Source organism: Glycine max, chromosome 8, assembly GCF_000004515.6.
Source record: "Glycine max cultivar Williams 82 chromosome 8, Glycine_max_v4.0, whole genome shotgun sequence".
Classification (NCBI taxonomy): Eukaryota; Viridiplantae; Streptophyta; class Magnoliopsida; order Fabales; family Fabaceae; genus Glycine; species Glycine max.
In genome coordinates, this window is record NC_038244.2 from 18,258,034 (window position 1) to 18,271,898 (window position 13,865).

The following is a 13,865-nucleotide window of genomic DNA, read 5'->3' on the forward strand; positions in this document are numbered from 1 at the left end:
GAATTTTATTTGTCAAAATTTTGTATTTTTGTACATTTAAAAATACTAATGTGTCACCTAAAAATTACAACTTTTTTTAGAGTCGCGTCGTTTTGTTACTAACATAACGTAAAATGCATAAAAATTAAAAATTTAGGTGATAAAATTATAAAATTCAAGAAAAAAACTTAAAAGATAAAATTTGTAAAAATAAGATGATTGAGTGATAAGATGTACAATTAAATCATAAATTTAATATTATTTTATTTAATCATGAAAATAATTTTTTATAAAATCATGTGTTGCTATATATAAAACAAAAAATGTCAATATCATATATGCATTTAAGGAAATTTGCGGTAGTTAACAGTATCGTTTAAAATAAAAATATAGTTAAGAATTGAATAGATTCAAGGTCAGAAATAAATATAAAATATATACATATAAATTAAATGAATAGAAAGGTGTAGCCGAATTGGGTAAATAAGCAATTCTATTTGAATGAATAATACTAAAATATAATTTTAGTTCTTTATGTTTTTTTCATATTTTAGTTTTTTATTTTTAAAAAGTTTAATTTAATCTAAAAATTATTTTAAAATAATAATCATTTTAAATTTTGAGACATGATTTTCAACTATTTTTTTTTCTAATTTAAAAGGTAAAAACTGTTTCATTTGATTTATTTGCATGATCCAACTAAGTTTGAACTGAAAAAAAGGCATAAACAAGATAAAATTGCTTGAAATTGAATCTTATGAACAACTAAAAACTAATAAATCCAGTAGTGATTTTTTAAATTTTTTTTTATTGAATTCTCTTTTTATGATGGAATTCAATAAAAAAAAGTTTCATATCTCTCAAATCAAGTAAAAAAAATATTCAAAGTTATTTTCTAAAATCGAATACGACTTTTAGAATGATAGTTTTAATCCACTTAAAAAAAATATAAAGGATAAAATTAAACATATTAAAAGACAAGAGATTAGAATGAATATAGTCTAAATTAGAAGGGGGAAATGGGGTAAGCGAAACGTGTAGTGTATAGAAGACAGAGAAGAGGCACGTGTTGAGCAGTGGTAGCTTGTCCTGTGACGTGTACTATACATACTGATACATTAGAGAGTAAAAGGAGGCAAGGCACGTACTCAACTCAAGTTTCATGAATGATTGATATGTGGAAGAGTGTATTGGTGTTGGTGTTCTTGTGTCTTAGTCTTAGTAATGGTGATGATCAAGAGAAGAAGAAACCCTGTTTGTGGGAGTGGAAGAGACTGAGTAGCGCTTACTCTGCCTATCGGGCACTTTTTCCTTCAAGTATTGGTCTTGACATGCTTAAGAACCTTGTCACTCACACATATGCCCGTTTCTTTCCTCCAAATATAGAGTAAGTTATTTCTTCCTCAAATCAATATACTATTTACTAAACACTAATCACATGTTATGAATCAATTAATTATTTAGCTTGAAAAAGTTTTAGAAGAGAGGAGGAAGGGCAAGTCAAAGAGAATGGAGCTGGGGAAAAGGTTAGAGAAGCTTTTGCGAAAAGCCTAGGAAATAGCAAAGCTACGTTGGAGGATGCAGCAAAATCAGCAGCGGAAACCGTGAGGACCTTCTCTGAGTCTGATGAGAATAGGGAAACACAACATCAAAACGAGCTCTGAGTGATTATCCTCTTCTCATCTTTAACCAACCCACCCTCACACGACACAAATTTAAAGTTCTTCATTTCATTTCTTATTTGTTTTCTTTTGCTGCTAATAAATAGTAACGAGTCTTTTGCTTAATGCTGTGATTGTAAGTAAATAAATGAAGAAGCGCGCAGCGTTTGTTTGTGTGCAGCTGATATGGCATGGAAAGCTATAGATAGTTCTTTTTCCGGTAATAAATTCCTCGTTCTGAAATTCTTTTTAAGAAAAAGGAAAGGACAAAAACACTGTTTGATGATAAAATTTCGAAAATACTAGTTTTTAAGCTTGCTCTGTTTTATTGCTCTGAAATTATTATGGTTAGTCGGTCATTCGGGTGGGGGTGCGTACTTGCTCTGTTTTATTGTGACTCTACATCTATCGGTCGCAATAATTATGCAATACATAAATAAGATACTACATTTTAGAATTGAAAGTAAAAAAAATTCTATAAACCGTCATATTGGGTGGAGCAATTGAATAGTACTACCAAAAAGAAATCTAATTGATGAATTAAACATAGGTCATTGTAGTCTGGTCTCATCATGTTCCAATATGAACTTAACTCGCAAAAAGTTGATATCGACAATGCCTTCATTAGGTTTTGGTCTCATTTCAAAAGCCTGCATTGAAGCTAGGTCTTTTGGCCAATCCATTAGTAGCGTGTTTTGTAAGTCAATTTTAGTCAAATTCAAAATTTAATCTAATCAAATTTAATCGGTTTGGTTTGGTTTTTACAATTTTTTTTTTTTTTTAAATATGACTGAATCTATTTATTAATATTTGGTTTGCTTCAGGTTAACGGGTAACCTATTTAAATTTAATTTTTTAAAAATTATTATTTTATATCATAATTTATCTAAATGTACAATATTAACAAAGATCTGAAAGTAGTAAAATTGATTCATGTATTCTAAAATAGATTAATACAAATTAAAATAAAAATATTTTTCAATGAGATTTACTATAATAATCTGAATTACGATTATTTTTTACAAATTAATTTTTTATAATAAGATTTGTTGCAATCACGTTTACTAAAACAAATGAACAAAATAGGATTCATTAATATTATAAATATGAAAAGAAGGTGAAACAAATAACAATGTAGTTGAGAGTAATACCTTGCGAAGTTTCAGCACTAATAGTTTCAACACTTGTATTTTCAATACTCTGAGTTCCACTATTTGTAGTATTTAAAGACAAACCAAACAATTCTAAAAAAATTTATTAGTTTTGACTGGTTCGATTTGATTTTGATCGGATCTATAAATCTAAACCTGTAACCCAACCTGCATTTGAACGGTTTTGATTGGTTGGGTTCGATGTTGACCTAAATACATAAATGACCAAACCTAAGTTGTTTAGATCGGTTTGGATTAATTCAAATTCGCAAGTGATCCATGCCCATGAACACCCCTACCCATGAGAGTTATTATTGTACTGACTCAAATTTACTTGATGAAATGTAGAATTTAAATTTAAATTTTGAGTATAAAGTAAATAAGAGTTTTTTTAGCTATTTGATTGTTGAATCTAATCTATTTTGATATGACATTTTATAATTTCTTTTTGGTTTAATTAAGTTTTTCATACCTCAAATATAGGTCATTTTGAGATTATTATATAACATTCATTTTTTTCAATCAAGTACATGAAAAAAATATCAATTTCATTTTAATATTTGTCGTTAGTTGTCTTTCATTAAGTGATGATGTGATATTTCATGACGTGACAGATGGAATGTCATGTCATCACACCTAGTCACGAACATCTCATTATCACGTCATCACCTTCAATGATATGGCACTGACGTGTTCTTAACGAAAGGTGACTAACGACATGTAGTAAAATAAAATGGAATTTTTTTTCAAGGAGATATTTGACAAAAAATGAAATTTTAGGTAATAATATGAAAATGACCTATTTTTCCTGGTATGAAAAACTTATTTAAACCAATTTAAAAAATAATTTTTAGTTAACAAATAATAAGAAAGAGTTTTATCAAAATAAATAATCTAATTTAGATAAAATGATAAATGATAAATTTTATTATTTTATTAAAAATAAAAATGATAATTGTAAATTTAAGTTATGCTTAAAAGCAAATATTATATGTCAATAAGAAAAAATTATTTTTCAAACACTTTTATTTGATAAAATATTTGTAAACTTCTAAAAAAACTAAAAATTAATTAAAATAACTTGATGAACATATATGTAATTTATTTTTATATAGACTTAAGAAATTTTATCCTATTTATTTTTTAAGATAATTCTTCATTCATAATAAGAAATACATTAAATTAATAAGATAATTTTTATGGATCGGAATAAAAAAAATACTATTTAAAATTTACAATAATTCACCTATCAATTTATTATGTTTAATCAATTGAACAAATTAATAAGATAGTATTAATGATAAAATTAAAGAGTTAAGATACGTACATTTAATATTTAATATTTAATATTTAATATCTGGATAAAACTAAAAGAGAACCAACAAGATCAAATGTTGAAATATATATTTTGGGTCCAGAGATAGTGAAGGAAAAGTGAGTGTATATTGATTATAAATCGCAAAACATCAAATTATATATGGTTTAAATAAGTTTTTCATGTCATAAAATTTTTCATAACTAAAAAATATGTCATTTTTAGATTATTACCTAATTTTTTTTTTTGTCAAATACCTACCTGAAAATTTTTTAAGTTTCATTTTAATACATTTTGTTAATCGGCTTCCGTCAAGTGATGACGTGATAATGAGTTGTCATGATAAGGTATGATGAAGTAATACTTCGTCTATCATATCATTATTTAACGGAAAGTGATTAACAACATATAATAAAAAAAAATTAGGTATTTGATTAAAAAAAATATTAGAGAGAGTAAAAAAATTTAGGTATTTGATTGAAAAAAGCTTAATTAGATTTTTATTTTTTTAATATAGCCTGACATTTACAGTTGGTAACCACGTTGATACCACAATTAGTCGAACCCGAACCTGCTATGGTAATTAAAAAAATTGAACATGATTTAATTTGGGCTTAATCCACAAAAGTCTACTCTCACTCGAGATCCTCTCGTTATAGTCTTGAGAGAAGACTATATTTTTAAAACTAGAAATTAATCCAAACTATAAATTAGAACTTATTTAAGTTATTAAAAATTACTCCAAGTTATGGGTACAGGCAGATTTATTACAATGGGTACAAGTACAACCATATTTAATTTTACTATTAATTTATTATGATGATGATTCGGAAAATAATTAGATTACTGATTTTTTTTTAAAATACTCTAATAATATTATACTATTAATTGTCCTTATTTTTCGTCCTAGAATTTTTTAGATGTTAAATATTTTTATATAAATAATTTAAGAAAAAAGAGAAGATAATTGAGAAGAAAAAAAAGAGGGAAGTGGAAGTGTGGGGGAGGGGGCAGAGACTGATATATGGTATGGTCGTCTCTGAGTCTGAAGATCTGTGAGTTAATTGCATTTGCAGAGAGAGAGAGAGAGAGAGAGGGAAGACGGTTGTGGGGATTCGATGGGGGCCACCGTTCACTCGCCGCTAGTCACTTATGCTTCCGTCATATCTCTGCTTACACTCTGTCCTCCGTTTGTCATACTTCTGTAAGTAATAATCTCATTTACTCTCTCTCTGATCTGAAATCTGAATGATTGAATTGCGTTGCAGATGGTACACCATGACTCTTGCTGACGGATCTGTTTCCGAGACATTCCATTATTTAAGGCAGAATGGGTTGCAGGGTTTGCTACATATATGGCCCACCCCCACTCCCACCGCCTGCAAAATCATTGCAGTCTATGCTGCATTTGAGGCAGCACTTCAGCTTCTTCTTCCCGGGAAAACCGTTTACGGCCCTATTTCTCCAACCGGCCACCGACCTGTCTACAAGGTCACACCTCACAGACATGCCTTTCATTACTAATTACTAATTACTGATTACTGATTACTAATTACTAACCACTTCTTTCAGGCAAATGGTCTGCAAGCCTATTTTGTCACCTTGATTACTTATTTTGCTCTCTGGTGGTTTGGGATATTCAACCCTACGATTGTTTATCATCATTTGGGAGAAATTTATTCAGCTCTCATCTTCGGCAGCTTTCTCTTCTGTGTTTTCTTGTACATCAAGGTCACACTATTTTCTAACCTTTTTCTTTCCCTATCAATTACTTTTTCTTATTTTCTCTTGTTGTGTTCCATAGGGTCATTTGGCACCGTCTTCTACAGATTCTGGCTCATCTGGAAACTTAATCATTGATTTTTACTGGGTAACACTAATATTCTCTGCCTTTATTTGCTTTGTAAGCTCCCTATGTCTGTTGATGGTGTCATTCCTTTTGAGGCAATGATTCTACAATTTCCACTTTTATCAAATAAGACCGAGTTGCTTGAGAAATTTCACTCGGATCACTTGGACTGTGTTTTTATGTGAATAACATCCTGTCACATTTGGAGTTTAATTCGCTCTCTTTGTGAATAATGGCTTGTCATTCTTGCAGGGGATGGAACTTTATCCACGCATTGGAAAACATTTTGACATAAAAGTCTTCACAAACTGCAGATTTGGAATGATGTCATGGGCTGTTCTTGCACTGACCTACTGCATAAAGCAGGTGGAGCCTCAAAATATCTATTCTTTTGTATAAATATTGAAACCAATTAATACCAAATAGTTTCTGCTTATATCAGCTGCAGGTTTAGTGATTGTACTGTTCAGTTGGACCTTTTAGTTGCCTTTGTGGCACCAACTTATCACCACCATGAGTAGGATGTGATGGATCCAGTACTGGATGAATTGAGAACATAAGTTTGTTTCATCAATATATCTTGCGATGTTTCCTCCCTCGGCTAATTCTGTAATGTTTGTATTCTTGTCTTAACAGTATGAAGAAAATGGAAAAGTAGCGGACTCAATGCTTGTAAATACTGCATTAATGCTGGTATATGTTACCAAGTTTTTCTGGTGGGAAGCTGGATATTGGAGCACAATGGATATTGCACATGATCGAGGTTTACATATGCTCTATTCTTGTTTCTGTTGGACATACCTGTTCATTCCCTTTGTTCTACTATTTTGTAATTTTGAAGCCTGTTTATTAAATTAGAAATAACAGTATTTGGGGGGGGGGGGGGGGGGGGTATTGTAACTGAATCCATTTGAAGGTTTTTTCTGATTAGAAAATAATTGACTTAATTATATTTCACAGGTTATTAAGATTATATCTTTGATGGCACACATTATTGCTAAATTCACTATACATGTTGCTTTTTTAAGCTCCTTTATTGTCTCACTAAATCTTATTGCACTTAAATCTGGCAGCTGGATTTTATATTTGCTGGGGTTGCTTGGTGTGGGTTCCATCTGTTTATACGTCTCCTGGAATGTACCTTGTCAACCATCCTGTAAATCTTGGCATCAAGGTACATCCTGTTTGTGTTGCTGATCTGTTGTAGTCCAGGGGCAGTGGGGGAACGAGAAGTTAGGGCTGAGTTAACTGCTGGAGTTGCCTGCAGAGTTTTTCTTATTTATATTCTTTATCACGTTTTATTTTTTTCCTGAAAATTTTCATTCTTGTCTTCCAGCTAGCGCTCTCAATTTTAGTAGCTGGCATTCTTTGCATATACATCAACTATGATTGTGACAGGCAAAGGCAAGAATTTCGTAGGACAAATGGAAAAGGCACAGTCTGGGGAAAAGCTCCTTCAAAGGTGTAAATACCTAATATTAGCTGTGTATATTTCATTTGGACCCTATTTTCTATAGAATGTATGTCAGATTTGAATGCTCACACAAATATTTGCCAGTAGACTTACATAAGCTAGACATACTGAAAATACTGTTGCAGATAGAGGCCACATATACTACTACTTCTGGGGAAACTAAAAGAAGCCTTCTTTTAACCTCTGGATGGTAAGCTTTCACTTAAATTTCTGTTTGATTACAGACCATACCTGCCTCTTCTCCCGATTGAGGAGTTTAACTCGTCACTTGTTGGGCCTGATTCTGGACATTTGATTTAAAATAGATCATAATTCTATAAAAAGTTTATATTGATAGTTTACATTCAGATATGAATGTTATTTGGAGTAATGATACACAAACATCCTCTTCTTTTAAACACTCTATCAACACTTATCATTTTTCTCTTCTTATCACATCATAAATCTTATAATACCTATGTTATTTTTTCTCTTTTTCTTCTCTCTCTAGGTGTTCATGGCATAATGGGTGTTCATCAAATATATTTTCCAATAATTAATTCACTTTTACTGTGGTGCTTGCAGGTGGGGATTATCTCGTCACTTTCATTATGTCCCTGAAATACTGGCAGCTTTCTTCTGGACAGTCCCAGCTCTTTTCGAACATGTAAGGGTCCCTTTCTCTTTGTACAAGTTGAAGTTTGGAGAAGAATGTTAAACTCGGTTTTTTCCCTTGCAGTTTTTGCCTTACTTCTACGTGATATTTCTTACCATCCTTCTCTTTGATCGAGCAAAACGAGATGATGATCGTTGCAGATCCAAGTAAGCATTCAGTTCGATGATTCTATCTGTTGATGTTACTTCTTGTGCATTTTTCTTTTCCGCACGTCCTCTTAAGCCTCATCTATGTTTACAAACGGTTTGTTTTGTGAGTTATAACTTATTGGTTGGATACATAGGCACCATTTTTATTAGCTGTATTAAATCAACAACATACAGTATCCCAGTAGAATTAGACTGCTTCTGAAGTATGCAAATCACCATATATAAGCAAAAGAGATTTGAGCTCGTCTCAACTTCAAGTAGTAGTGCTGCTAAAAGAAACAGAAATTTATAAAAAAGGATATTGCCGCAATTATAAAGAATCAAAAGAATGGATCTTTTTATTTATCATGGATTCGAGTGAACTTTTCATTACCAAAGGTTTGGAAATTGGAATATTCTGTTTCTGGGTTGCAACATCGAAGTTGAAAATTTCTTTGCATGCAGGTATGGCAAGTACTGGAAACTATATTGCGACAAGGTACCTTACAGAATCATTCCAGGAATATACTGAAGAATGATTATCGAAAACGGCTTATCTGGAGTCCCCCAACTTAAAATTAAAAACCAAGGACGCCATCTGTAGCTTTATATTGTTTGGTGCCTCCTTAAGACACGTGGTAGATTAGACTTTCGCTGAGAGCTAATTATTGAATTATTGAACCGGATTTTTTAAGCTAATGTCGAGACTTGATTTCGGCTCCAGCTGTGTTAATCTCTTTATCTATGACTTGTGAGAAAGGTGCATGGTTTACGGGCTGGTGTTACAATTTGAAGTTTTATTCTGTTCCTGTTTTCTTCCCTCGCATATCATGATCCATAATCTAAAATCATCCGGTGCAAGCAGACACAATGCTTGCTAATGGAACTTACACGTCTTAACATTTAGACACTTGAGCAAAAATTCTAGTACAAGGCAAATTACAACATTGGTGAACCAAACTTCAGGCTGGAAGCTTGAAATTTAGTCCCATTCAATCACTACTGAAAACTGAGGTAGGTGCGCAACATCACAACGAAAATGAGTTCAAGAACTCAAACATCAAATAACAATTTAATAGAGAACACACTCGTGTAAAGGAATTTTATAAACAAAAAACGTATAAATTTCAAAATATATGTAAACTCATTGAACTTTGGTGCTTTTATTATTCATATCATAACTGCAATTGAATATTTGTTTTCCTCTTTCCTTGTGTTATTGAACAAAATAGAAATCACTATATTATAACTGCAATTCAAAAACCATTCATTCTCAAGTTGTTTTGCAGCAAAAAATATTATTTGCTATGTTCGTTAAGTATCTACGAACTAATAAGGTTTACTTCTAAATTAAATAAATAACTGATACTAAAAGTCATCTGTCTATTTACTATTAATATGATTTTTGAGATAATGATTATAAAAAGTTAATAAATTTATGATTAGAAGACACTGTAACATCTCTTTGTATTGTAGTTGTTGTTTGGGTCTTTTGCCTCTTCCAAGTATAAAAAAGAAAACAATGTAAAGGATCTTTATATTATTAATACATTATTTATTCATAAATAAATAAAAGACTAATAGAAGGAGTACATGAAATTTTTTTTTGGAAGAGTAACAGAATAAATCGTAATATTTTAAGGAAAAAAACATGATTTAACCTAAACTGGGAAAACAATATAATGGGTCATGGTCAGATCACTCAGATGTATAAAAACATTGATGCTTACCTATTTTTGCACAAATAATTCTTCTTAACAAAACAATTTCCATTATTGAAACACCATATATAAAATTGATTTTCTTTAAGTAAATCATTTTTTTAATAAAGATTAGTCATTAACAAAATTAATTAATATTGATTTTCTTTAAGTAAATTATTTTTTTAATAAAGATTAGTCATCAACAAAACAAAATTAATTAATAGATAGTTTACATGCTCATAATTCAAAATAAATTATTTAGATTTTTAATTTTAATTTATCTGATAAATAAATTTGATGCAGTATGGATTTTATACAAGATGTGGAATTCTATTTGCGAGATATGCATCCATTTAATAATAATACGGCATGTAAACCACGATAAGATAAATTGTTTCTCTTCTCTGCAAAAAGGCGTGTCCTATTGAAAACATATTTTGGGGAAAAAAAGTATAAGAAGATTGAAATCAAATTGAGCCCTAAAGATCTCTCGTCGGACGCGGAGAGTTTCACTTTCACCCTTCGGTTCTCGGTGCGTTTCTGATTCCTATCTTCTTCTCGTGCTTTCTGATTCAATGATTTGAATGCTTGTATCGCTATTCACTCTGTTTTTTTTAGGTTTTCTTCTTCAAATTTGCGAATTGGTATGTTGAATAGTTTGCTGGAACGATCTTATGTTTGTTTTTCCAATACTTTACTCAGATCGACGTTCTTAAACTGTTTTAGTTCTTTCGACGCACATTCACAAGTTAGGGTTTTGTTAGTACCATCTGCCCCCACCAGTCATTTCGTGCCTTACCAGTTATCTGGGAATAGCTGCTACGCCATTCTAGGATTAAGAATAATTTTTTTTTTTTTGTTGACATAGATGTCAGCGTTTGACAATGTTGTTGGTGGGAAATTGAAGTTGAAGGGAAAAGCACTGGATGTGGCTGGTGGAGTGAAGAAGAAGAAAAAGAAGAACAAGAGAAATCAGGAACAACTTCTGCAAGTCGCCGAAGATGAAGTTTCAGCAGGTTGGTTGGTATATTTGTTTGAGAGCAACAGATTGATTATCTTGTATGCATGTTCTATTGTTCTTTCATTAACTGAGGTCTGTTGTTAAATTACAATGTGTGCCTGGTCGTAACTCAACCTAATTAAACTTCTCACCGTGCTGAATCTTTCATCATTGTTAATCAAAACCTTTGCCTTGACTCTTCATGTATGGTCCAATCATCCTGTAAAATGGTAAGTGGTTCTATTTTATTTCACATGTAGTTCTGCTGCATATATTGTACTAAATAACGGTTCGTTGAATGTGAGGGCATAAACTTTAATGATTCTGCTACTTTAGTTATTTGATCTGTAAGATGGTTTGCCTGTAGCCAAGAAAAATCACGAAAAAAGTATGAATTTTGGAAGAACACCACTGTGGTCAAGGTGAGCAATAACAGCAAAAAAAACGAATGAATTGTTGAAGCCTCTCACGCTGACCATTGGATACCTGACCTTGATAAGTTTCAACACCTCCAAACACACCTAGTTCACTTTGCCACTGACAAGAAGAGAGATTTTTTTTGTTGTCAAAAATGACAAGGGGCAATGGTTTATGGCAAACTTCGAATATGAAAAATAGAACTTACTTATCATAACTTTTTCTTGAGTTTCACTTGTTAACTCTTGTGCAAATCTGATGAGTGATGATTGCTGAACTGCTCGGAGTCACAGTTCTGTTTTTGTTCATTTTCCTTGATGCTTTTATATATAATGCTATTTGATGTAGGTGGAAATACAGAACAGGCCAAAGATCCTAATGATGGAGATATAAATGATGTGAGTGAATTAAGCGGGAAAGGGAAGACAGCCCATTATGATGATCATCTTACACCGGCGGAGAGGCGATACATAGAGCAGAGGGAGCAACTTGATGTTCACAGATTGGCTAAGATTTCTAATAAATCTCACCGTGATAGAATTCAGGATTTCAACCAATATCTTGCAAACATGAGCGAGCATTATGATATTCCTAAAGTTGGTCCTGGATGATTCAATGAAGGCCAATCCTTATCATTTGTATTTGTTCGTTAATACTACTATTAATGCCGTGTGCCCGCACAATGGTTATTGTCACTGCTTATTGATACTCTGTTTTGGATTAAGCTATATTTCATATGATAGATATATTTGGTTTCTCCTCCTGTGGATGGATAAGTATGTTATTGCCTTCGACGAAATTTCGTCATTTATTATTATTATTATTGTGCAAGAAAGGAAAAATGCATATTCTACAAAAGCGATCAGGTTTCAATGAATTTTAACTTGAAAATCGATTACTTGTTTAACCTTGAACATATTTGAATTTAAATAGAATGATATAAAATCCTTGACCTTGTGTTTGGATGATGCAATCTAAGCGAGTAATGTAATTGTCGGCATTTCAATTTAAAACTATAAAACTAGAATTTAAATGCTTAGTTGGGATACTATAAAACTAGAATTTAAAGAATTCTCGGCATTTTAATTCTTTGTAAAATTCAGAATTTGAAATTCCACTAAAATAGGTGGAATTTGTGAAATTCCACATTCTTCATCTCTCCATCTTCACCTAAACAGAATCCTAATCCTCCATCGTTCATTAGTCACTTGCTTCTCTTTAGCGAAAATTTTCTCACCAGAGTTCTAATCCTTGACAAAGCATTTTAGTGAGTAATAATTAAAATACCTTAAAAATTACATTACCCACTTAGATTGCATCATCCAAACACAGGTGAAAGTAATTTTTGAAGCCATTAGACTTTAAATTAGTGTCTACACTGGTTCGGTTCAATTTCTAAAACCTTGATTATAACTATGTTACACTTGTATGTGTAATCATGCAAGAAAGTATAAAACCACGAATAAATGTATTAAAAACAGAATAAGAGTCACACTTATCGAACCAAAAGATGGTTAAATTATGCCCAAGATGGTTTGAACATGTGAGAAAATCAATGAGAATCTTAATAAAAAATAGTTTATAAGGTAAAAGATGACGAAATAATTTAAGGTTAAGAAAAGGCGAGAAAAGCATAATAAAATCGTTAAAATGATTCCCATAAATAACTTGACATTTGATAAAAAAAAAAGTGGAATACTAGCAATATACTATTAGTTAAAATCCATTGATAATTTCAAAAATTATAAGTGACACTCATTCAATAAAAAGTAGTACCCATGAAATTTTGTAATTTTTAGAAAATTTAAACTAATAGTGTGTTCAAATAAGTGGATTGATGAGTTTTAAATGTGATTAAATTCCAAATCGAGTGATTACCGTAGTTGTTAATAAAAAAATGAGTGGATTGAAGTGTGTTACTAACATGTCTTGATAAAAAATAATGGCTTCCAACTTTTATAGGAAATAATTTTTTTTAAAAAATGATTATATAAATATTTGGAAATTAATAAATGTTTTAGCATTATTATCTAATCACTAACTAATAAGTAAGGTATCGAATTCAAATTTTAAAGATAAAAAAATTGGCTCATTATGTGCTTAATTTCATGTTGTAAAATTGATTTTGAGTCCAAAATTGATTTTAGATAATTTTTTACACGTTTTATTACACATTGGAGAAGAGATTACAATTGATTCTCAATTTAAAATTGATTTTAAGATGAAACAACTTTATGTAGTTTTTGTATTGGATCAAAAAATTATATTTAATTTTACTTTAAAATCACTCAAACATAAATCACATGACTCTATTAAAAATGACTTACATGACTTTACTAAAAATGTCTTACATCACTGAAAGATAATTCTAATCATAATTAATTTTATTTTAGGAATTTTATTTTGTCTTTTCATATGTATAATGTAACCAATAAACGTTAAAAAGTATTTGAAAAATGAATAAGGATATATGTCCAAGGTTAATTTTGAAAAATATAATACTAATAATTAAATGAAATAATTGAGTGTAATT

The 13,865-nt window shown here is 30.8% G+C and overlaps 3 protein-coding genes across 6 annotated transcripts; all 3 read left to right on the forward strand.

The window, feature by feature from the left end:
- The first annotated feature begins 1,000 nt into the window (after positions 1-1,000).
- On the forward strand, positions 1,001-1,820 carry LOC100820626 (uncharacterized). Of its 3 annotated transcripts, none has more exons than XR_005892623.1 (2): positions 1,001-1,366; positions 1,444-1,820. XR_005892623.1 is itself a non-coding variant. In XM_003531727.5 (2 exons), exons 1-2 carry the CDS (start codon positions 1,146-1,148, stop codon positions 1,641-1,643), a joined length of 411 nt encoding a protein of 136 aa, XP_003531775.1. In that variant the 5' UTR covers positions 1,014-1,145; the 3' UTR covers positions 1,644-1,820. The 3 variants fall into 3 exon arrangements, 2 of the variants coding, with proteins under 2 accessions (XP_003531775.1, XP_006585673.1); XM_003531727.5 differs by having other exon boundaries at positions 1,014-1,366; positions 1,454-1,820; XM_006585610.3 differs by having other exon boundaries at positions 1,014-1,366; positions 1,460-1,820.
- Positions 1,821-5,155: 3,335 nt separating this feature from the next.
- On the forward strand, positions 5,156-9,032 carry LOC102659420 (7-dehydrocholesterol reductase-like). The gene is made up of 12 exons (NM_001289263.2): positions 5,156-5,310; positions 5,375-5,597; positions 5,679-5,837; positions 5,911-5,976; positions 6,208-6,321; positions 6,592-6,718; positions 7,029-7,129; positions 7,292-7,417; positions 7,555-7,619; positions 7,994-8,075; positions 8,148-8,230; positions 8,678-9,032. Exons 1-12 carry the CDS (start codon positions 5,225-5,227, stop codon positions 8,742-8,744), a joined length of 1,299 nt encoding a protein of 432 aa, NP_001276192.1. The 5' UTR covers positions 5,156-5,224; the 3' UTR covers positions 8,745-9,032.
- Positions 9,033-10,303: 1,271 nt separating this feature from the next.
- Positions 10,304-12,089, forward strand: LOC100500638 (uncharacterized). Of its 2 annotated transcripts, none has more exons than XM_014778334.2 (3): positions 10,304-10,559; positions 10,784-10,931; positions 11,681-12,089. In XM_014778334.2, exons 1-3 carry the CDS (start codon positions 10,500-10,502, stop codon positions 11,941-11,943), a joined length of 471 nt encoding a protein of 156 aa, XP_014633820.2. In that variant the 5' UTR covers positions 10,304-10,499; the 3' UTR covers positions 11,944-12,089.
- The last annotated feature ends 1,776 nt before the right edge of the window (positions 12,090-13,865 follow it).